Raw genomic sequence first — 23,184 nt, forward strand, 5'->3', positions numbered from 1 at the left:
TGTTTTGTTGTGTTTTTTTTTTCTTTAGTTGAAACTTGGTTTTTTAGTTTGCTGAATTGGGGATGGGTTGTTTTGCTCAAGTCTTCTATCTGATAGATGTTTGCTTAAAAGCCAATTCCTGTGGCCTATCCTTGTGTTTAGTGTCTGGCTCCCCGGCTGATTTTGCTGGCAGCTTCTGACTGTAACTCAAGCTACAGTGTCTGACAGGCTTTTTTCCATCTTTATGGGCACTTCTTATCTTTTGGTGCCTTCTTAGATGTAACTCTTGTGTATTGGGGAATTTAGAAATGCCTTAAGAGACAAAACCTTAATGCAGCCAACTTCTGTCAGTTCCTTTCTAAGGGAACAGAGAGCATCTCAGGAGATGTTTCCATCCTTCCAGTACTTGCTTTTTGAATCTTTTGGACTGAACTGAATGAGACTCCCATGTGTAAGGCTACCCAGCACAGGTGTTCCAGAACTGCAAGAGGCCAGATGAGTCATTTGTTTCTTTAGTTTAACAGAGAATGTATCAGGCTCTTCTCAGACAGCCTATCATGTTCACTTTGAATTGCTGCTGCTGTTTTGCATCTAACTCTCTTCCCCTCACACTTTTGGTAATTTAACCAAAAGAACCTATTAGTGTTTTTTCCCATAAGCGTCTAACCTTCAGATGTAAAGTAGAAGGCTGGGACTCCTGCACTTTCTTCTCTAGACCACATACTATTTCTGGCTTTTTGGTGGACTCTTACATTGTGTTCAGATGTGAGCTACAATAGTGGGAGCCCAGGCAAAAGATACTGCTGTATTCTAATAAAACATTTCTGAAAATTGTAATACAGTGACTAGATGGCATGTGGTTAGGAGACCTGTGTTCCATCCAGCCTTGCCGCTGACTCACCATGTGACCTTGGGTGAGGTGATTAACAGCTGTTCCTCACTCTCCTCCTCTTGCCTCTCAGGAATACTTGTGGCTTATATAGTCATTCAGTGCCCTAATATTCAAATGCATTGACCAATGTTTGTTTCAGGATTTCAGTTTAAATTTTCAGACAATACTATATATAAGTAGATTTTATCATTAAACTATACTCACTTTTGAGTAAACTTTGTGCACTGTTCGTTTTGGGGGCAATGCAGCCAAGGTTAACCTGTTCAGCAGGCTGTTGCTACTTGAGACAGTCACAAATTGTCTTGTCACCACACCCTCTGTGCTGCCCCAACTACCCTGTTGGGCATGTGACCAGTAGGTACAAAGTTTATCATTGTCTTGTGCTTGCTTGACCTTTGTTTTTGTTTTTTAATGTTCCCTGCAGATTAGATCATGTGTTGCCAACCTGTGGGACACATGCAGTGGCAAAAGGAAAAAACCTTCAGCTTCTAGCTAAATCCTTTAGGGACCACCTTCCTACCAGCCACTGGGACTCTGCTGTTCTGTTGATACAGTTAGCTACTTGTGTAGGCTATGCATCCAGCTCCAATCTTGATTGCTTTACTTGATGATTATCTGTAATGGCCTGCCAGGACTCATATGTGGCAGAGCTAAAATAAGTGGCTCTTAATTTTTTTTTAATTGCAGGAAACTTAATGTTGCAGGATTCCTTCCTTTTATGGTTAATTGTTTTCTAAAACATCAATGTCATTAGTCCTTATCTGTCATGTAAATAATTTTTGACAAAAGTGAGGAGGTGACAAATTTGTATGGAATGCAGATGGGTGTTACTGTTATGGGAATACCTAAAAGAAGTGCTTCTAGGAATAAAGATGTGTTAGCAGTAAACATATGTATATTTCTATCTGCTTGCAGAATTTGTCTTGAGTTTTTTCCCTTCCAGCTTGTGCCTCCTAACCCCTTCCACTTGCAAATGTTCGTTCATTCACTTTAAACAGCAATTGTGGTTAAGTACACAACCTAGGGAAAAATAAAACACTTCAATACATGTGAATCTCCTCAGTCCAACACACCTATTCCCAAAAATCTCCTGAGTAGGAACTCTGTGAGTAGGCCCTGGTCTGCGCAGTGGGGGGTGGGAAATCTATCTAAGGTATGCAACTTCAGCTATGCAATTCTCATAGCTGAAGTCGAGATATCTTAGATCGAATTAAAATTACTTACTTCACGTCCTTGCGGCGCTGGATTGATGGCAGCGGCTCCCCCGTCGACTTTGCTTTCGCCTCTCGCACTGCTGGAGTTCAGCAGTCGACAGCAGAGCGATTAGGGATCGATTTTTATCGTGTCTACACTACACGTGATAAATCGATCCTTGATAGATCGATTGGTACCCACCGATCTGGCAGGTAGTGTAGATGTACCCTAAGAGTGAAACTTCACTTAGTACAGTATAAGACTGCTCTGTTGGTGGAATTCACTTGCAAATCACAACCAAGGGAAGGTAGTTATATTTAGCATGACATTGGCGTTATCCCCATTAATGTATCTTATTTGTCACAAATCCAGAAAGAACTTTATCTGTGGAACTCCCAGGCATATGTGGTGCACTGCTCTCTGGCTCCTTCCCTGCTCTATAGGGTAGGCAACCTATGGCATGCATGCTGAAGGCGGCACGCGAGCTGATTTTTCAGCAGCACTTACACTGCCCAGGTCCTGGCCACCAGTCTGGGGGTCTCTGCATTTTAATTTAATTTTAAATGAAGCTTCTTAAACATTTTAAAAACCTTATTTACTTGTATATTATAGACTTATAGAAAGACATTCTAAAAACGTTAAAATGTATTACTGGCATACGAAACCTTAAACTAGAGTGAATAAATGAAGGCTTGGCACAGCACTGCTGAAAGGTTACCAACCCCTGCTATAGAGTTTGGGAGCTCAGGTCACCAGAGAATTGTCAGTGTCATGTAACTTGCTCTAATAGGATGTCCTTGGTTATATTCTGTTCTCTGGCTGTTGCAGTTTTTGGTTTTCCCTGCCCTCTCCTGACTGCCATCTGTTGCTAAACAGCCCAAAAACATCAGAAGCTGCTGTTCCCTAGGCTTCTGCTTGTCTTGATGCATGGTATAGAAGCTCCAAGCTTCTTAACACATCTCAGTTCTTTTAAGGGTCAGTCACGTTCACTGGCTGTATCTCACCGGTATACCTAGAAACTCTTTACTGAGTTCTCCACAATGATGCTCATTTTGTAACAATAACTGCCAGCTCAAGATCTTGCTCCACTAGCCATCATGCCTTTGCCTCTGCCGAGGTCCCTTGCAGCCTCTTGTTTCTGTACTTCAAGACCCTGTATGTATCTGAGGGCAAAACCAGCCACAGCCTTTCTGGCAAAAACCAGGGCCTAGCCTCTTACTTTAATAAAACTTCCTCCCTTGCATGCCAATGATATGAGGGTTATGCCTCTAGATATTGAAACCACCTCTGTTGCTGTTCTTTGCTCTAGTTAAAATGCCTGATTAAACTCTCTGCCTGTGAAATCTGGTTTCACCTGATGAGGCCTGTCAGTTTTATTCAATTCATGATCACTAGGCTGCTTTTGAAAGAAACGCCCTTCTGTGTGTTCCAGGCCTCTTGTTTCCACTTCTTCTTTTCAGCGGAATGACATTCTGCATTAGTAGTCTAAAATCGCTTAAAAAGTAGCCCAAAACTAGACAAATATTTTTATTGGGCTAGTAGCCGATTCTGTTTGTTGAAATGAAGTGTTTTGTTAACACCACATTGGTCTATATGTCAAATAACAAATGAAAGCTTTCATTAGATACCTAGTTCAGAACTGATTTTAAAAAAAAAAGCATTAATCAAAAAAAATAAAAACAAGATTATATATTTCTAATTACATTCAATGATGGTAGTCAATGTCCATTATTCTTGGCTATGATATTTTCTGATATCTTTCTAATCCATCGTGAAATAAATATTCAATCCACTCAACAGGAACTCTGAACAAGATCAAGTTCAGCAAAAGTCCCTTTCTCTGCTATTCTACAGTGGCCTTGCTTCCGATCAGCATGAAACTCATGCATCCCTGAATTACAAACTTTGGGCTTCCACCTTTACTGGATATGTGACTGGCCCTCCCTAATGATATCACTCACAATTGGGCTATGTTTTTCTCTCCGGACCTCACTACATTTCACTCAGAAAGGAAGGAAGTTCTTTATACTCATACAGGCGTAGGAGTCCAGAGACCTTAGTTCTATCCCATGTGTTGGTATAGGCTTCCTGTGTGACTTTAAACAAGTCACTTAGCATCTATGCCTCCATTTCCTCATTTAAAATGGGAGAATGCCTGCCTCATGAGGAAAATGAGGCTACATTCATTCATGTTTGTAAGATGCTTGGAGATCCTTGAATCCAAGTGTTGTAAAGTGCAAAGTATTATCCCCACCACAAGTGCCAGGTATAATCCCACATTCTCTTTCCATATTCCTTTCTGCCAGAATTACCCACCTGCGCATTGGCTAGATTGTAAGTGAAACCTACCTAGCAATACTGTTTTGCTAGAAAGTAAGCTTCTAGCACGTGCTGGGATTTCAAACTGCCTTAGAATAAGACATGTCCTACCAAACTCTTCACTCTTCCCCTGATCTTGGTGTTTGATAGTGACTGCTCCTGAAACGCTGTGTAAAAAAATATTCTCTCAGACCCTTCCACAGAGACTTATTTCTGCTTTTCTTCTCTTCCTTTTTTCAATTATCTTGAAAGTTTCAAGGCCACATGATCCTCACAGAACATACTTCAGTTTGTGTGAAGTCAGGTGAGAGAGAATTGGGTACACGGCTGCCACAGTCTCCGTATTCATGGTATTTGAGGCTATGTCTAGACTACAGATTCAGTTGACTAAGTTACATTGCTCAGGGATGTGAATTAGCCACCCCCTTGAGCAACATAATTTATGCTGATGTAAGCGCTGTGGACAGCACTAAGTCGCGGGAGAGCTTTCCCCATCAGCATAGCTACGCCACTCATGGCGGGGCTGGAGTAATGACGCCAACCAGAGCTCACTCCTGTCAGCTTAGAGCAGCTACACAGAGAGCTTATAGTGCCACAGCTGTATTGATGCAGCTGTAAGCTCTCTAGTGTAGCCGTAGCCCAGGTTTTTAAAATAAACTCCACCTATTCCTTTTCCCCTTTAAGTAGAAGCCACACATTCTTTCAGATTCATGATGTGGGGTGATTCCAGAGGCTGAATGCTGTCCCACACTGGCTAGCTGTATGTCTAGTGTATCCATCTATCTTAGAACAAGACAGTCTTGTTCTAAAAATGTATTAATCATGATTTGTTTGTGGGTTTTTTTATGGTAGTACCTAGGGACTAGCCAAATCCGGGCTTCATTGTGACAGGCACCGTACAAGAACAGCAGTGGACAGTTCCTTTTCTGAAGAGCTTACAGTCTAAATTGACAAGGCAAGACAAAGGACAGAGAAAAAGAATATAACTTGTTAGTTCCATTATTGTTGTTGGAGGCAGAGAGACACATGTCTGAGATTAGCTAAACAAAGACAAAAGGAAGGGCAAAGAGGTGAGGGGGACCTTCAGAATATACTATCTGGGGGGGGGGAGTGAGTGAGCTGCACTGTCTCTGCACCGCACGCAGGCGAAGAGAATTCCTGCAGTACTTCATCGTATTAACAAGAAAGACTAGTCTTTCCTTGTTTCATAAAAATATCTGCACTTTGTAAATCCTGCTAATGTCAAACAAAATCTTGCTAACAGTCCCAGGACAGATGATCTAAGTATCCTGATTGCAACAGAGTGTGTGGCTCCATAACCCCAAAGTAAAAAGCATGTCAACATCAACTCATGACTAGGAGAAACCCAGCCTGTCTCACTGCTAGATAAAAATGCAAAGGTAATTTTATTAAAATGGTGCATCCTAGAAGGAGGTGTTTGAGGCTCTCTTTAGAGCAGCAATGAGATGCTAGGATAGCATAGCCAGGCAAGCTAACGATGTAACCATTAACTTCTTGTTTGGGTCACAAGTAGTGACATGGGTCTGCTTGTCTTTGCCTAAACCATAGCAGACCGACATGACACAAGCACCACCTCCTGTGGGGAGCTGAGGTGGAGGGGAGGTCTAAAGGTATGTCTACACTGCAACTAGACACCCGTGACTGGCACATGCCATCTGGCTTGGGCTGCAGGACTGTTTGATTGCAGTGTAGACTTCTGGTCTCAGACTGAAGCCCAGGCTCTAAGACTTGCGAGTTGGGAGGGTCCCAGAGCTCAGGCTGCAGCCCAAGTCAGAATGTCGTTACCACAGTTAACCATGCCTGAGCCCATGAACCCAAGTCAGCTGACTTGGGCCTGCCATGGGTATCTAACTGCAGTGTAGACATACCCTAAGGCATCTGGAAGAGAAGATGCTTACCTGCTGAGTAGAAAGCGAGGAGCCCCCTGTTTTCTTGGAGTGGCAGACCAAGGTACCAGGAAGAATCAGTGAGGCAGTTTGGGTATTACCCTCCTGCTATATACAGCAAAAATAAAATGCAACTTTGTTCTTACCTTGTTTTTAAAAACTAGCTGGTGTTTCTAGAGTTAAAAAGTCAGAATATGTCTGACATCTGTGATTTTTTTTTGTAACGGACCTGGTTTTAAAATGTTAATGTGACTGTAAAAAATGCAGAACTAAAAAAACTTCCAGAAACTCTGACCGTGGCTATACGGCTAGTTCTATTATGTGGCTTCCTTTGAGCAGTTAAGCAGCTCCTCAAATACAGCATGCACCTGCCTTTAGTACACGTATTGCTAGACTACAACTTCTGCCTTGTGAATTACATTCCAAGGGTCAGATATGAATGGTGTGGTTCATTAGGTTTTAAACTGGTTGCTAGCCAATCCCTTTATTGAAATGTGTTACACACAAACACACACACCCCTCATTTACTTCTCTGATCCCAAGGTGCCCTTTGACAATGAATTGAAATATCAGTGTGATGCTTAGCTTGGCAGGAGTTGTGTATAGTTTCCATGTGACTCCCTCCAGGATAAAACCCCTAATCAGTTTCCAGGTATTGTTTATTTGCATATTACACTTCACAGATGTGGAAATTTAGGTGAGTGTCTACTGAATGGCTTTAAATAGAGCTGCAGAAGGAGTGGGTGTAGGGGAGGAGCATACTGCTGTTCTTGACAGTTTAAGTGCAGTTATACACGGAGAAACTAATGCACCTTTTTACTCAGTACAGTTCTTCTCTGTGGCTGAATTCAGCAGACAAGACTTTAAATGCACAGAGAGACTGTAATTCTATTATACCTGCAGAGCCAACACAGCTCCACAAGGGAGTTGGATTCTATTTCTGCTTATGTATCAGCAAAATTGTAACCAAATCCTGCCCTTGGTGACACTTCTGAAACTCCATTCAGAGCAATAAGGGCAAAGTTGGATCTGTAGAATCTATTACTAATTTTTTTTAGTACCTATTGCTGGCCGTGTGATTAAGGTGGTGTTGAGATTTGACCTATAAGGCCCTAAATGCCTTGGGACTTGCCTTCTTGAGAGACTGTCTCTCTCTGGGCCATGCTGCCACAGCTGTGTTCAGTGGAGGCCTTTGAGCTTGACTGCCCTCTCTTGCCCCTATAAAGTGGCTGCTGGCAGAGCCTTCTCTCTAAGGACTTTCCTGCTAATTATCTCTCTCCAATAGATTGACATTCTGGGCATGCTGTAAATCCTGTCTGGAGAGCTGAGGCAGCTGATGGTAGAATTTCAGTGTAGTGAAGTATGATAGGGTCATCTTAAGATGCATTGGTCACACAACTGATCAGATGATGTCTGACGGGAAGATGTGCTGTTGCTTCAATCAATTTTTATTTCTCTTTAAATGTGCCAAAGTTGCCCTGAGCTTTTGAACAGGTGCTTTTGGCAAAGAGTTTGTATAAAACTAAAATTTAAATAAATCTACTTATCTGCAGGAACAGAAGAACACAGCTTTAAATTTAAAATGTAGTGCACCTGGCTGGCAGTTTAAAAATATATATATTCTTCTTTACAAACTGTCCATGGTTGTCTACAGATTTAGACACATTCTTCATTTACCATGCCACTGTAATAACTCTTCAGCATAGAACACTTTCTGCAGGGAATCATCAATATGGACTCTGCTCCTCATTGCGTTATTGTAGATAGCTCCACCCCATAGCTGCCTGCTAGGCTTTCAACCTTACTTTGTAAATAGCCTTGCTGTAAAGAACCACGTTGGGAAGCCCCTTCCAGGTATTAAAGTGTGCATCTGTAGCTGATATTATTTAGTAGTAAGCTGAGAGAGTTCTCTGTGTTTCATGCTTAGAAAGCTTTGGTGAGGTCCCAGAGTGTGTGGTGGTAGTGGGGGTGTCTGCTGGTAGGAGGTCTCTGCTGAGTGCAAAAAGAATAACCACCACATTGTGGGTAGTACTACCCACCAGTACTATGAATATCTGCAGATCTGGACACAGGTGGTCTAAACCGAGTACGTAAAATCAAACTGTCCCTTTACGTTGGCTGTTAAATATATGAATTAGATCTACCAGCTATACATCTAGGTATTTGAGAGAGGATCCCATTCGGAGTAGAGATGTATTTTAGAAGTAATTGGTTTCACTGATTCACTATCCAGTATAAATTAATTTCTGACACATCTAGATTTACTGGTATGGAAATTATTCGATAACAATAGGATTGTAGTTCAGATCCAAGATCTTGTTAGCTAAGAGAAGCCATAATCTTTTAATGGCCTCTGTCATGATTACCCACCTTTCATTGAAGAGTTGACTTTTGTGCATTCAGAGTGGCCAGATCGCTTTTGTGTTTGGGAGTGTGTATCTGTCCAGAAAATAGTAGTAGTGACATTTTTTTTTCTTGGGTGCGAGGGGAGAGATTGTGGACATTGAAACAATACTTCTGAATTCCTAACTCTGTTTTCTTAAAGTTGCAGGAGTTATTACTGCTGACTTTCTGTCAGGATTAGTGCACTGGGGAGCGGACACCTGGGGATCTGTGGAGCTGCCCATAGTTGGAAAGGTTTGAGACTTTTAATTTTTAAAATTTCAAATAAAAATCACTTTGGGGGAAGCTGCCACCATCTTAAATGTGCTATGCACTATATAGGAACTTGTTTCTTGTCTCTCCTACTGATTTGGCCAGCGTGGCCTCCTCACCCTCTCTTTATCCCATGCTAATTGGGCTGATATATTGGCGGTAGAGCTATGACATACAGTGTTAAACTTCTTCTAGACTGATAAAAGCCAGGAAGTTTGAGGTGACTCTCTTTAATATGCCCTGTTCCAACTGGGAGTATTAACAAGCAGAAGTAACAGTAGAATAAATATCTGTTCCCAGATCTGCTGTTGCCTAGCTGTGACCTTTAACAAGTCACCTAACTTCTGTGCTTCTCCCCCATCTGTAAAATTGTGATAATGCATATCCACCTTTATAAAGCACTTTGAGATGAAAAGTGCTACGTATGTGTTAACATTAATGCATTGCTTAAAAATGCAAAAACTGGGCTGAAATATAAGCATCGTATGAAAATTCAACCATCTGATGCTTTACACATGGAAATCATTTCAAACATTGCTTCTAAAAGCTTGAACCTTAGTTCCTAGGTGCATGATAGTATGGAAGCCCTTCTATCACTCTTTGATTTGATGCTGTCATTCTGTTTCTGATCCATTCATTCTTACAAGTAATGGCCTGGCACTTTTGGCTTTGTTCTTTCAGGCTTTCATCAGACCTTTTAGAGAACATCACATTGACCCCACAGCAATTACTAGACATGATTTTATAGAGACCAATGGAGACAACTGCATGATGACACTAGTGCCATTGGCAAACATGGCCTACAAATTTGTTTCTCTTTCCCCAGGTAAGCTATTAGCAGTGACTATGTATATATATTTAGAATCTTCATCACTGGATAAATTGAGTGACTATGTATATATATTTAGAATCTTCATCACTGGATAAATTGAGTAAGTGCTTGTCCTTGTGTGGGGAAGGGATTAAAAAATGAATCCGTGATGCATGTCAACAGGTCTAATTTATGTTGGAAGTAGATGTTTGGAGGAGAGGGGGAAAAAATTTCCACTGTTTTGTTTGATAACGGGTGATTAACCTTTCCCGTGCCAAAGATCTCCCATCTCCAGGAAAGTGTCCTACTGAAGAGTTCAGTAAAGAAACCTTAGAATATGAATTCTGCAGAAGAACTAGCATCTCATTCTTTCACAAAGGACTTTTAAACTCCATGCAATTATGGAAGAAAGCTTAAGATTAAAAACCAGTGAAATTTGCTATTTTGCAGAAATAGTTCAGTAAATATAAAGACTAGTGATGCAGCATTACATACTCCTATTTAATTATAATAGCCAGTAAATCCATAGCTCAGGTTCCTACTATCCATTAGACTGAATTTATTTTGACTAATTTGGTATGGTGCATACTAGTCTTGCAACCCTATTACTTTGTGGCATTTCAGAATGTCATATGAGATGAGGAGTTCATGACTCAGCAGCTGTGCTGTTGCAGTCTGTTGCTGAAGCAATTTGGTCATGGGCCTTGTTAACATCTGAAGTGTCAGCAACTGCTAGAATAGTGTCAGAATTGAGGGGGCAACTTCTAAATGGGGCAGGCATTATTAGAAACTGGTAGGAATCTGCTTCTTCAATAAAAGAGGAAAGAAAAGGTCTGAGTTTTTAATGCTTTTTTTTTATTTTTTTGCAGAAGCATTATACCAGACATGCCCTTGGGAATGTTATGTCTTTGCCCTGGCTATCTTTGTAACCTTGACAAACCAGATTCACAAATGGTCTCATACGTACTTTGGTCTTCCTCGCTGGGTCATCTTTCTGCAGGACTGGCATGTTATCCTGCCACGGAAACACCACCGAATCCATCATGTGTCTCCCCATGAGACTTATTTTTGTATTACCACAGGTAAAGTAAACTACATATTCCTGGACTGAGCTTTTTTCACTGAGCCAGAAAGCATACATCTGGTAAGAGTATAGTCTGATTGCTAAACAGTAATATCATAGATGCAATCTCTAAAATGTGGAAGATGTTGCATGCTACAACTTGCAGTATGTGTCCTTTTACTGTACAAAAGTCAACTGACGCTCTTTACTTGGTATTGTTACATAAATAAGAAAAATCCCAATCCCCAAAAAAGACAAATCAAGCTTGATTTTTGGCTGAAAATCAGTAACTTTCTATTGCTGACTTCAGGTCAGTGATGCTGAGGCTTGAGTAAGGTCAAGCAATCCGATCTTGCATGCAGATTAGTGCATCTTTATTCAATGCAGTGAATTCTGTGAAAGCTGCTGTTCTCATACAAAGGGAATTATTTCATTTTCTTAATCTACACTGGCATCTCTCCTTGAATGTTAGTTTCCAAAACAAGTTCTTAGACTTCTGAAATTCATGGCCATAATGAGAGGATTTCCAAATACTTACACATGTTCTGAAGGCTGTTGTAACTTCTTTATCAAGGTTTTTTTGGCCTCTGATTCTCCTTAGATCTATAAATCATGATATTCACCTGAACTAAAGTCATTCTGGTTATGTCCATTTTGCAGATGGGCAAGCTAAACCAGAGTGCTAATAACTTGCTCATTCTCACATAGTGAGGGAAGGCACAGCTGGAAATAAAATTCTGGATACCTGAATCCATTTCCTGCTCTGACAAATGGACCATGAAATAAATAAAAATCTATACATTTGTATTAGTCATGCAATACTGTGTGCCCTGTGTAAAGCTTTATAACTTGTTCGTGTCATCTGTCAGAAAACAGTCTCTACTCTAAATAGGATCCTCTCTCAAATATTGTATAGCTGGTAGATCTAATTCACATAAGTAGTGTAGACCCAAAAATAAGGTTTTGGCTGAAATTTTACAAAATCTGGTGAGGTTAATCTGTCTAAATGTCAGTGACCAGTTACCTTGTTTGATTTGAATATTCTCTTGCACTGCTTGCAAATGAGACATTGCATCTGTGTGCTAGTGCAGAGGAACCAGAAAGGGAAACCATCCGAACAAGTGAAACTCACTAGTCTGAATGAAGGGCAATTTGTAATCTAAATAACTGGCTAGAAATTTTAAAACAGAAATATCTAAATTCAAGTGCTGTATTTACAAATTACTTTTGTTTAAGTTTCTCTTTTACCCTAATAGTCTCCTTTAGCTTTGTGTAGTGACCATCCTTCATTGTTTGCCCATAGCGCACTACCACTGAATTTTTTTCTCTAACACATTTTTGTTTGCTATTTAAAGTGAATAACACTGTTAAGGAGGGAAGAAAAGCAATGCAAACTTGAGTTTCTACTGCTATGGTTTAAGCTAATGCTCAATACTTAATTCCCCCCCTTCCCACCTCTGGTCTTTCAGGTTGGCTGAACTATCCATTAGAGAAGATTGGATTTTGGAGATGCTTGGAGAATATTATCCAAGGAGTGACTGGGCAAAAGCCTAGAGCAGATGACATGAAGTGGGCTCAGAAAGTTAAATAAAACTCTTACCAGCCTTCCACAGTTCTTATCTTTGTTGCCAACCTTTTTTAAAAAAAAAAAAAAAAAAAAAAGCCAGCAGCCAAATGCAAGACTTACAAAGAAATAACAGACTAAAGCACAAGCTAAAAAGTGCTAACATCGACTGCAATTAAAAACTCATTCTTCTTAAAACGATACTTGAAATGTGAATGGTTACTTTTCCGTTTGTACTGAGCACCTTTCTTTAGCCATGTCTGCTGATGTCTTAGAAAATATTTCATCACTGAGTCTCATAAAAGCCATCTGATGAGCCAGAGAGGAAGACGATGCACCATCACTTCTAATACATTGGTGGCACAGTAAACATGTGTTGTATCAACATTTAACTTTTAAAAGTAGCTTGTCATCTAAGACCAATATGGAGAATAGTGAAGATAACTTGTCACGGCATTTTAAGAAATCCTATCCAGATATGCCGCATGAAAACAGCATGTCAGAGTGATCGAAGCCAGTAAAATTGTCACCGTTTCAGTGCATTTAGTGGTTGATAAATCTGTCAGTTCCATCTTTGCTATTGTATTAAGTCTTGTTAATGTGGTGTGGAGCAGACTTTGAAATCTTGACTCTATCAATGGGCAAAGAACTCTTAAGTGTTTTCAGTTTCTCTTAAAATAAAATAAATCTGTTCAAATTTTTGAGGAATTTGAAGCAACCATTTCTGTATAAGCGTTCAGCTTTACTTTTAATAAATGTCTGAGTATCTGGAGGGCACATTGTATATGTGTATCCCACATGCTTGCATTAATTGATTTGGAGTGCTCACTGATGGGATCTTGCCAGTATGTGTTTCCTGTTCCAAGAATCAATGTTTAAAGTATGTGTAGCATTGGGCACATGTGCAAATTGTTGTCTTTTGAGAGCAAAAGACATCAAATTTGTATCTTTAGCACAAATGTTACTGGTTGGTGTTTTTAAGGTGCTTGTTGTTTTCTGTAAATAATATAAAGCCTTAATCTATTCTGGTGTAATGTGGAATAATATTTTAACATGATGTTCTGAATGTATATGATTTATAACAGCAGTTGGATAATACTAATCACGTTTGTTAAGTCTTGTTGCAGTTCTTCATTTATTTGATGGTATAAAATCACACTTCATCCTCAACACTTAGTCTGAAATATCTAGCATTCGCAGGATTAATGCATGAGTCCCCCGGGTGGGTGTGTAAATTTTGCATTTCCTTTGCTTATACTGTAACAGTATATTTTACTCTTTCAGTATATAAGCATCTGACATAAAGGACTATTCCAGTTTCTGCCAGCCTACGGAAAAGCTTTACACTCAGATCCTACAGCGAGCTCAACGTAGGGCAGGGGTGGGCAAACTTTTTGCCTCAAGGGCCACATCTGGGTATAGAAATTGTATGGCGGGCCATGAATGCTCCATGTAATTGGGGGTTGAGATGTGGGAGGAGGTGCGGGTTCTGCAATAGGGTGTTCTGGGCTGGGACCAAGGGTTTTGGAGGGGGATCAGGGTTGGGGCGTGGGAGGAGGTCAGGAGTGCAGGTTCCGGGAGGTGCTTACCTCAAGCAGCTCCCAGAAGCAGCAGCATGTCCGCCCCCCCCACCCTGTCTCCTATTCAGAGGTGCAGCCAGGTAGCTCTGCACACTGCCCTGTCTGCAAGTGCCACCCCCACAGCTCCCACTGGCGATGGTTCCTGGCCAATGGGAGCTGTGGGGACAGTGTGCGAAGCCTATGTGTAGAAGCCAGAAGGGGGATATGCCACTGTTTCCAGGAGCTGTGCGAAGTGGGGCAAGCCCATAACCCTGCTCCCTGGCTGGAGTGGGGCAAGCCCCAAACCCTGCTCTCCGGCAGGAGTTTGAGGGCTGGATGCAGCCCGTGCTGTAGTTTGCCCACCCCGATGTAGGGTGGACCCCTACCCCTGGGCTGAATGCCTGAGAGAAATGCCCTTAAATTGCTACATTTCTGTTGCTAGCAGTACCTCATTCAATTGAAGAGGATTAGCAGGGTAGCTATTTTTTTCCCTTTCAATCTCACAGTGCTTCATTTCTTGGAAGAGTGTGTTGATTCTCTTCTTTCCCAGTTGTAAACTCTCTCTAACTCAATATAAAATGGGTACACTAATTTTGGGGTGGTAAATAAGTTGCATTGGCTTTAAAGTTTGTCACTTTGTTAATAGGAAGGGACATTTTAAGTCAAGTACTAGATCATGTGTAAATCGAGGCTCATGCATAGCCTTGGTGTGAGAATTCTGGCCATGTTTTGATTTTGAGTCTTAATTTGTGAATATAATGAGCTATACTTTTCAGAATAGCTCAGGATGTGGCAGTTCACTTCCCCCTGAGAATGGAAGGGCTGAATTTTGAAAATGTGATCCTAGAAATTTGTGTTGCAGTCGGTGCCTTGTTTTTAGGCATTTCAGGGCCTGTATTTTAACAAGCTAATGCAAACCTGTCTCTTCCCCCTGCATAACGTGATTATCTGCTTGCTCCAAATTCTTCAGTCAATGTAACCGTGCAAAAGTTTGGGTCTTTTTAAACAGACTTGGGTGGGAACACACCTCACTTTGGGGCCTTTACTCCTAATAGAAGGGCCAGAGCAGTGTAAAAAGGCCCTAAACGTCCTGCATCCAGACTAGGGGAGGGATTCCCCCAGTACAGGCACTGTGGAAGGCAGCATTATGAGCACACTCTGTGTAGGGTGTTCTGGGAACAAGAATGGGGAAGGGGATGGGAGGGTCATGTTGAAGCATGGCTTAAGCACAATACTGAGAGATGCTGGGCAGCCTGGGGAGGCTGCTATAATTTAGCAGCCCCACAGTACTGTCTTAAGTTATGCCAGGAGCCTACAGGGATGATTTCTCTACAATAGTATTAACCTGCAGAGTGTGTGTTACTCTTAGATTGCTGGTTCTACTTTTATTGACTAATAGTACCGGGGGCAATACCCTTCAGGAAATCAGTTCCTTCCATCTGTTCTGCTGAATAGCTACTGAAACAGGAACACTTACATTGGAGTGGAATTGAAGTCGTCCGTGTGTTACAAGTAAAGAACACTCTGAAGTTTCCTGGAGTTTAAATGTGTACGCCTCGGGTATGTGAATACAACTGTTGCTTCCTGAATAGAAGCCAGTAACTGTGTGATACTTTGCACGTTGATAGCATCTTTCTTCTGGATTTCTCAGCTTTTGCAAACGTCATGACTCATGCCGCCTTCTACTGTGTGGCTTATGAGTTTACTTTTCCAGGGTCACTAACTTGTAGGACAGAGCTGGGTATAGAGCCCAGGAGCCTGACTCCCAGGCTCTATCCACTGCATAACACTCCTTCCCTCTGAAATAATTAACCTTGTTTGAAGCAGATGCCTCTAACAGAAAACTCCTTTTATTGAGAATGGACCTTGAAAATAGATGAAAAGAGCATTTGGGCCGACTTATATAAATGAGCAGAAGTTGCTGGTATTGACTGCAGCAACATCTCTTGTCACCAGCTCCCACTTATATTTCGGCGACTTACATTCTACTTAAAAACAATTGGTGTCTTTAAGAGAAGAGCAACATGGACTACTGTTACTACCTACTCTCCACTTTCCTTCTGCTTTGAATGTAAAAGAGGGACAAGGTTAGGCTCTGGTTGTAGCATCCAGGCAGCACCTGTTGACATACTCCAAAACCGTACATTCCTGTGTTATAATTGTGTTCAATTGTTGATGCTAGAGTGACACTTATCTGTGAGTTGCATGTTTGAGGAATGTTACTGATGTCTGAATGTTTGCAGGACCATGATAACTCACTTTGCAGAGGAAGAGGCAGTGTGGGAAAGTGGGAGGCATGGGCAACAAGCCCTTAACTTCTTGTTATTGTAGTCCTTGTTCTTCCCCTGATTGCTGTGTGATCTTGGACAAGTTTATTAACCTCTTTGCCTCTTTGGTAAGCATCCCCATTAACAATCTCTCAGGATAAATGGGTGAAAAGCACAACATAAGTTACTCCTGGGGGAATTCTGCACCACTGCGCAATGCAGAATTTTGCAGAAATTAATGGGTTTGCAGAATTTCCTTCCCCCCTAGAAATGGGCTGCAGTGCTGCTAGACACCATTAGGGGGCACTGGACTCAGCAGAATCCGGCTTGCACATAGAAGATCTTGCTGGGAAGAGGGAGCTAGAGCAGTGGCTTTCAAACTTTTTTTTTTTTTTTTTTTCCTGGTGATCCAGTTGGAGAAAATTGTTGCTGGAGATGAGCCCCTCCCACACCTGAAACCCGTCAAGGCTGGAGCAGAGGGCTGGGGTGTAGGGGTGAGGGCTGCAGGGTGAGGCCAGGAATGAGGGGCCCAGAGTGTAGGAGGGGGCTCTGGGCTGGGGCAGGGGGTTGGGGTGCAGGAGGGGGTCTGGGCTGGGGTGCAGGTTCTTTGGGGCTGGAGATGAGGGGTTAGGGGTGCAGAAAGGGGCTCTGGGTTGAGGGAGGGCTCAGGGCTGGGGATTGGGGCACAGTCTTACCTCCGGCAGCTCCTGGACAGCGGTGCAGCTGGAGTGCAGAGGCAGGCTTCCTGCTCGTCCTGGCACCTCAGACCATGCTGTGCCATGGAACGGCCAGCAGCATGTCCGGCTCCTAGGCGAAGGTACGCGGCGGCTCTTGCCTGTAAGCACCACGCCCACCCCAGCTCCTATTGGTGGGTGCTTTGGGCAAGCAGGACCGGCTTTAAGCCGATTCACCCAATTCCCTGGAATTGGGCCCCGCTCCAGGGGTCTTCGGCAGCAGAGGGTCCTTCAGTGCCATGGAAAACCTGGAGTGGACGCCCTGCCGCCAAGTATTCTAATCGGGCCCCGCGGGTCATAAAGCTAGCCCTGGGGGCAGGGGTAGTGTGTGGAACCTGTGCCCCCCCCCCCCCCCAGGAGCTGAACCTGCTGCTGGCTGCTTCCCGGGCACAGCACAGTGTCAGAACAGGTAGGGACTAGCCTGCCTTAGCTAGGTAGCACCACTGATGGGACTCTTAACAGCCCGGTCAGCAGTGCTGACCAGAGCCACCGCGACCCAGTCCTGGGTCACGACGCGCAGTTTGAAAACCGCTGAGCTACTGGGGTCCAGGCAGCTGCAGTTCCCAGCATGCCCTGAGGGAAGGAGAGCACATTGTGCAGGAAACTCTGTGCAAGCCTGGGACTGAGGATCAGGCTGTTTCTCCCTCTGGATCTCTAGGAACTGATAGGAGAAGGGATGCGGGTATGTGGGCTGGGAGGGGTGTGGCTAGGGTCTGGGGAGGAAGGGGGTTGGGTGTATTGGCTGGGAGGATCCCACAGTTTGGCCCTGAGGGAGGGGTTATGGGTGTCTGCCCCCCCCCCCCGTTTGGCTCTGGGTAGGGGGTGGAGAGGAAAGGGGTAGAGAAACAGGAATTAGGTTTCAGAGTAGCAGCCGTGTTAGTCTGTATCCGCAAAAAGAACAGGAGTACTTGTGGCAGCTTAGAGACTAACAAATTTATTTCAGCATGAGCTTTTGTGAGCTACAGCTCATTTCTTTGAATGCATAGAATGGAACACACAGACAGGAGATATTGGGTTGTCATAGGGGTTTCTTTAACTCTAATCCTGGGGGAAAATTTGTGTGTCTGTATTGTTAGACATACTTGCTGATAGATATTTTGAAAGAAATTACCAAAATAATTGAAACTGGAATGACTGATCCACAAAATTTGCAGAATTTTAAAATGTGTGCAGAATTTTTAATTGTTTGCTGCAGAGTAAACTAGTGATGTCTGGTATGCCACTCCCTACATGTCAATTACTAAATGGGTTCCGTTCTCAAGTCTCTTTCCTTTTGGCCTGACTACACATGGTTGCACCAGATTAAATACACTTGGGTTTAAAAATCAATTTAGTTTCACCAGGTCAAAATGAGGCTGTGTGGGTGCTCCTAAATCGATATAAATAGCTTAGCCATTTATCTTAAACTGATTAGAGACAGGATAAAGCTGAATTGAAAGAAGCTGTTCCCTTTAAATCAATACAACCCCTTGTATAGATGCACTTATTTCAGTTTAACTAAATCAGTTTAAAAAGCTATTTGAATTAAACCTGAGAGAGACTTGTGTGTACAGACAGGATCTCAATCATGTCCTGCTCCCACACACGACCATGTGAGCAGAAATGAGCCCTAAAACTTTTCCAAGTTTTCCTGTCTTTTTTTTTCTCTTCTCTTTCCTGTAGTAGTGAGTTAAAATCTAGGATTGTACTGTCCACTAGTGCATTAGGATATCGTAAAAATGGGTTGACGTAGTCACATTCCTCTGTAAACGGACTTGTGAGAGCAAGATTAATTAGCTGCTTTAGAACTGAAGCTCTACAATTACTCTACTACCTTTTTAGCCTCATTGCAGAAATACTTTAAATCTAGGTATTGATCATTCCAGTTTATGAAAAGTTTGCAGCCAGGCAGATTGCCAGTTGATACTGGCTGTTTATTCACTAACAAGTTTTTTACAGGTTCCTCCAGTGAAAAACATCTCTCTAAATGTGAAGTTACGTAAAACCAAGTGTTTCAATTGGAAAAGGTAAAACTCAAGAGGACTCTAGTCATCAGTCCCTAGATCACGAGCTGCGTGTGGTAGGCACTTCATAGAAGGAACAAATTGGGCTATCTGAAAGAACAAATAGAATGAGCACTTCCATTGCTTTCCCGCTTCAGAGGTGGTTAATGTTTGAACAGTACTCCTTGAAGATAAAAATCACTATGGTAAGCATTACTTGTATGAACACGTCTTGGGTTCATCTCAGCAATTATTTTCTCTAAGAATGTGAGCGTTGCTTGTACATTTTGGTACAGGAAGCAGTGTTATGTTGGTCTCATGCTACGTCCTAGTAGTAAGCTTTCTATTAATAGAGAGGTGCTGAAGAGGAGACAACCTGGAAACAGTTCCAGACTAACTTGGGCCTGGGTACCAAAATCTCTCTCTTCTCACATTATTTCAGCTGCTAATGGTGGCAGTTGTGTGCCGCCTAGGGCAGAAATCTTGCCTGTAGATATCTGTTCTCATGATCCAGTGGCTGGATCCATACAGAATCGGCAAAACGGACTTCTTCCAGTTCTGTATCTGACATGGAACCAAGTCTCTAAAAGGGGCTTTGAATGAGGCAAGGATTCGAATCCCAGTTCGAATGTGAGACTGAGGTTCTTTTTTCACTCGTCTTTACCAACTAGAAATGTTCTGTTCTGCAGCAATCTAACATAAAAGTGTGTGTGTGGGGAGTGTATTTATGTTCATAGGCTTGAGTAGCTGGGTAACATGAACAAAACCTGTTGTCCTTTTTTGAAGCCAAGTAGTTCAAACTAACAGTTGCGGATAACTTTCAAGATTTAGACACAAACTTTGTTTGTTGGCTAGACGTGACTGGAATATACCATTTCCTCCCTCTCTTGGGAACAGCACACAATCTCTCTCTAATAAAATAAAGGAAGTGAACGAGTCCCAGTGGAATTAAACAACCCATAGGCAGTTGTGGGATTTTATTTTGGTATGAGTTGTTGTGGATATATATGCTCATAGGGATGGCAACAACAAAATCCTTCTGCTGTTACAATAGGATAAAATTTCTAGGGAGCAGCACCTTGGGGAGCAGTTCCTCAGCTGGTGTAAACTGTCATAGCTCCATTGAAACCAATACAAAAATGACTTCAGTGGAGCTATGACAGTTTACACCAGCTGAGGCTCTTACCCCTAAAAATACTAAAGCGCTTTGCTAACTATTTTTTCTGCCTTTACAGAGCAGTCATGACTGTCTGTATCAGCTAGCAATTGCTTGACCTCTGTGAAATTAGTTGGTACTTTTAGATTACAAAAAGCACAATCAAATTTGCCATCTTATGCTCAGATTAAAAATGTAGGGCTCAAGAAGTCCAGTCCCTTGTGCTGAGGCAGAACCAACTCAACCTACCATCCCAGACACGGGTTTGTCTTGCCTATTTTTAAAACTCTCCAGTGATACTGGTTCCACAACATCCCTTGGAAGCCTATTCCAGAACTTAACTACCTTTCTAGTTAGCTTTTCTTAATACCTAACCAAATTTCCCTTGCTGCAGATTCAGCCCATTACTTCTTATTCTCCCTTCAGTGGATGTGGAGAACTGATCATCCTCTTTAGAACAGCACTTAACATATTTGAAGGCCGTTATCAGGTCCCTTTCAGTCTCAAGACTAAACATGCCCAGTGTTTTTAACCTTTCCTCCTAGGTCAAGTTTTCTAAACATAATTTTTGTTGCTCTCCTCTGGATATTCTCCAATTTTCCACATCTTTCCTAAAGTGTAGGGCCCCAAATTGGACATAGTTCTGCAGCTGCGGCCTCACCAATGTCAAGTAGGGTGGCAGAGTTACCTCCGGCGTCTTACATTTGACACTTCTATTAATACACCCCTAAATACCCTAGGATGAATTTTATCTGGCCCCGCTGACTTAAATACACCAAACTTATCTAAATATTCTTTAGCTGTTCTTTCTCTATGTTGGCTTGTGTGTTTCCCCCTTGTTGTTAATATTTACAGTGAGTGTCTGGTTACCATTAACCTTTAGTGAAGACTGAAGCACAACCGGTATTGAACACCTCAACCTTTGTGATAGCACCAGTTATTTGCTCACCTTCTCTGCATTGTTTATCCTTCTCTTGCTCCTGATGTATATAAAGAACCTTGTTACCTTATGTCCCTTGATAGGCTAAGGCACAAAATGACAAAGCTTTCTGATTTTGCTTTTGCTATTCTTTTATGCTCCTCCTTAACAAGTCCATATTTCCTCTTTCTATAGAATTCCTTCTTGAATTTTTAGGTCACTGAAGAGCTCTACATGGAGCCATATTGACCTCTGACAATTTTTCCTATTTTTCCTTCGCATCAGGATAGTTTGCAGTTGGGCCTTCACCTTGAGCAACTGCCAGCTTTCCTTTGTCCAAGGGACCTTACCTACCAGTTCTCAGCTTTTTTGAAGTCCATTGTCCTCGTTTTGCTGCTCTGACTCCTTCCTTTCCTTACAGTAATGAAATCTGTCATCTGTTGATTCTGACCAACAGCAGTCTTAAAGTGGAGGGCCATTTGGGTGAAAGATCAAGTCTAAATAGTTGTCCCCCTGGTTATATCCTCCATTTTCTGAAACAAAAAGTTATCCCTAATATATTCACAAAATTTCCATAAGTTTTGGTTTTGCCACATTTACTTTTCCAACAGCTGTCTGGGTATTGGAAGTCCCTTATTACTACCAGGCCTTGTGTTTCGGCTATTTCTCTTGTTTGTTTTAGATATGTCTCATTCCCCTCCTCTTCTTGTTTGTTTACAGTAGGCCCCTTACAATGAGTTCACCCGTTTTTCCCCCTTTTATCTTTTCAGAGACATTCTACTGGTGGATAATGCAACACCTCCTCCCTTTTTTCACCTTGCATATTCTTCCTTGCCACTCTGGACCAATATTCCAGTCATGAGATTTATCCCTCCAAGTTATAATGCCAGTTAAATCATAATTTAGCTCATTGTTTACTTCTAATTCCTCCTATTTATTCCCTATATTCCTTGCATTTATGTGTAGACATCTAAGATATTGAGCAGCTTCACCTAATGGTTTTCCTCTTGTTGCTTCTATGATCCTATTGTAATTTTCCATGTACCTCTCACCACCCCCAACATCTAGTCATCTGTCACCTTTTATTTTATGCTTACCTGTGAGCTTTCTTCACCTGCCCCCTTGGAGCCTAGTTTAAGACCTTTCTCACGAGGCTGGGGAGTCAATGAATAAAGATACTCCTCTTCCCAGATGTTGTCCTTACTGGAACAGCATCTCAGGTCAGGAAGCAGAAGGCCTCTTATTTACATCATCTGTGTAGCCCTGAATTCATCTCCAAGATGTGTGTGTCCCTGTCTGGGCCTTTACCCTTGACTGGGAGGATGAATGGGAACACAACCAGTGCCATCGCCTCCTTCACCCTTACTCCCAGAGCCCTGTAGTCACTGCTGATCTGCTCAGGGTCATACTGGCTGTATCATTCATGCCCATGTGGATGAGCAGCATAGAGGGTAGCGGTCAGAGGGATGGATAATTACCTTCCCTATCCTTGACATGTCCAATAGTGAATTCCTCATCTGTTCACCTAAATTGCATTATACAATATAGGAGCAAGACTTTGAAATCAGTGCTAATTACTGCCACGAACCTAAAGCCATTCCATGTTGCTGCAAGTACTTTGAGCCCGAGCCATTGTGTTGTGTAGTCTGAACTGGCTAAGGCCTGTATACTGCTGCCCTCTACAGGATGGAATTACAGCTGTGTGTCATAGGCCTGTGCTCTTGGAGTAGTTTGGATCCAAGTTTCATGTCTACTGTTGTTACTGTGAAGTTACAAGTGGTGAAGATGTATAGTGTGCTGGCAACAATGAAATCCTAGGTGTCTCTGGATTTATTAGTACCTTTCACTTCTCTAGCTGTGAGACAAGGTCTGACCTGAAGAAGAGCTTGAGGTAGCTCAAAAGTTTGTCTTTTACACTACCAGAAGTTGGTCTAATAAAAGACATTACCTCATCCACCCTCTCTACTATCCTGGGACCAACACAGGCTACAGCTCCATCAACACTGCAATCTTCTATAGCACTTTTATCTGATGATTTCAAAACAGTTTACAGCCAATGAACTGAGCCTCATAATACCTTTGTGAGAGTTACATACATTTACAAATAGTTTGTGAGGTGTATTAAAGTTAAATGGCCTCCAGAAGGTCTCAAAGTGTCAGTAGCAGGGCTAGGGCCAGAACCC

General features: G+C 42.2%; 2 protein-coding genes across 2 annotated transcripts in view; both read left to right on the forward strand.

Moving 5' to 3' along the window:
* PEDS1 (plasmanylethanolamine desaturase 1) overlaps positions 1-13,499 on the forward strand; it is a 29,138-nt gene extending 15,639 nt beyond the window's left edge. Inside the window, exons 3-6 of the mRNA XM_032804047.2 lie at positions 8,837-8,928; positions 9,628-9,772; positions 10,627-10,839; positions 12,290-13,499. Of these exons, the coding sequence (XP_032659938.2) occupies positions 8,837-8,928; positions 9,628-9,772; positions 10,627-10,839; positions 12,290-12,411 (572 nt within the window). The 3' untranslated portion in view covers positions 12,412-13,499. The remainder of the gene's footprint in view (positions 1-8,836; positions 8,929-9,627; positions 9,773-10,626; positions 10,840-12,289) is intronic.
* A 3,599-nt stretch (positions 13,500-17,098) lies between these two features.
* UBE2V1 (ubiquitin conjugating enzyme E2 V1) overlaps positions 17,099-23,184 on the forward strand; it is a 36,939-nt gene continuing 30,853 nt past the window's right edge. The window contains exon 1 of the mRNA XM_032804051.2: positions 17,099-17,353. The gene's annotated coding sequence lies outside the window, so the exon portion shown is untranslated. The remainder of the gene's footprint in view (positions 17,354-23,184) is intronic.

This window comes from Chelonoidis abingdonii, chromosome 14, assembly GCF_003597395.2.
Source record: "Chelonoidis abingdonii isolate Lonesome George chromosome 14, CheloAbing_2.0, whole genome shotgun sequence".
Lineage (NCBI taxonomy): Eukaryota > Metazoa > Chordata > Testudines > Testudinidae > Chelonoidis > Chelonoidis abingdonii.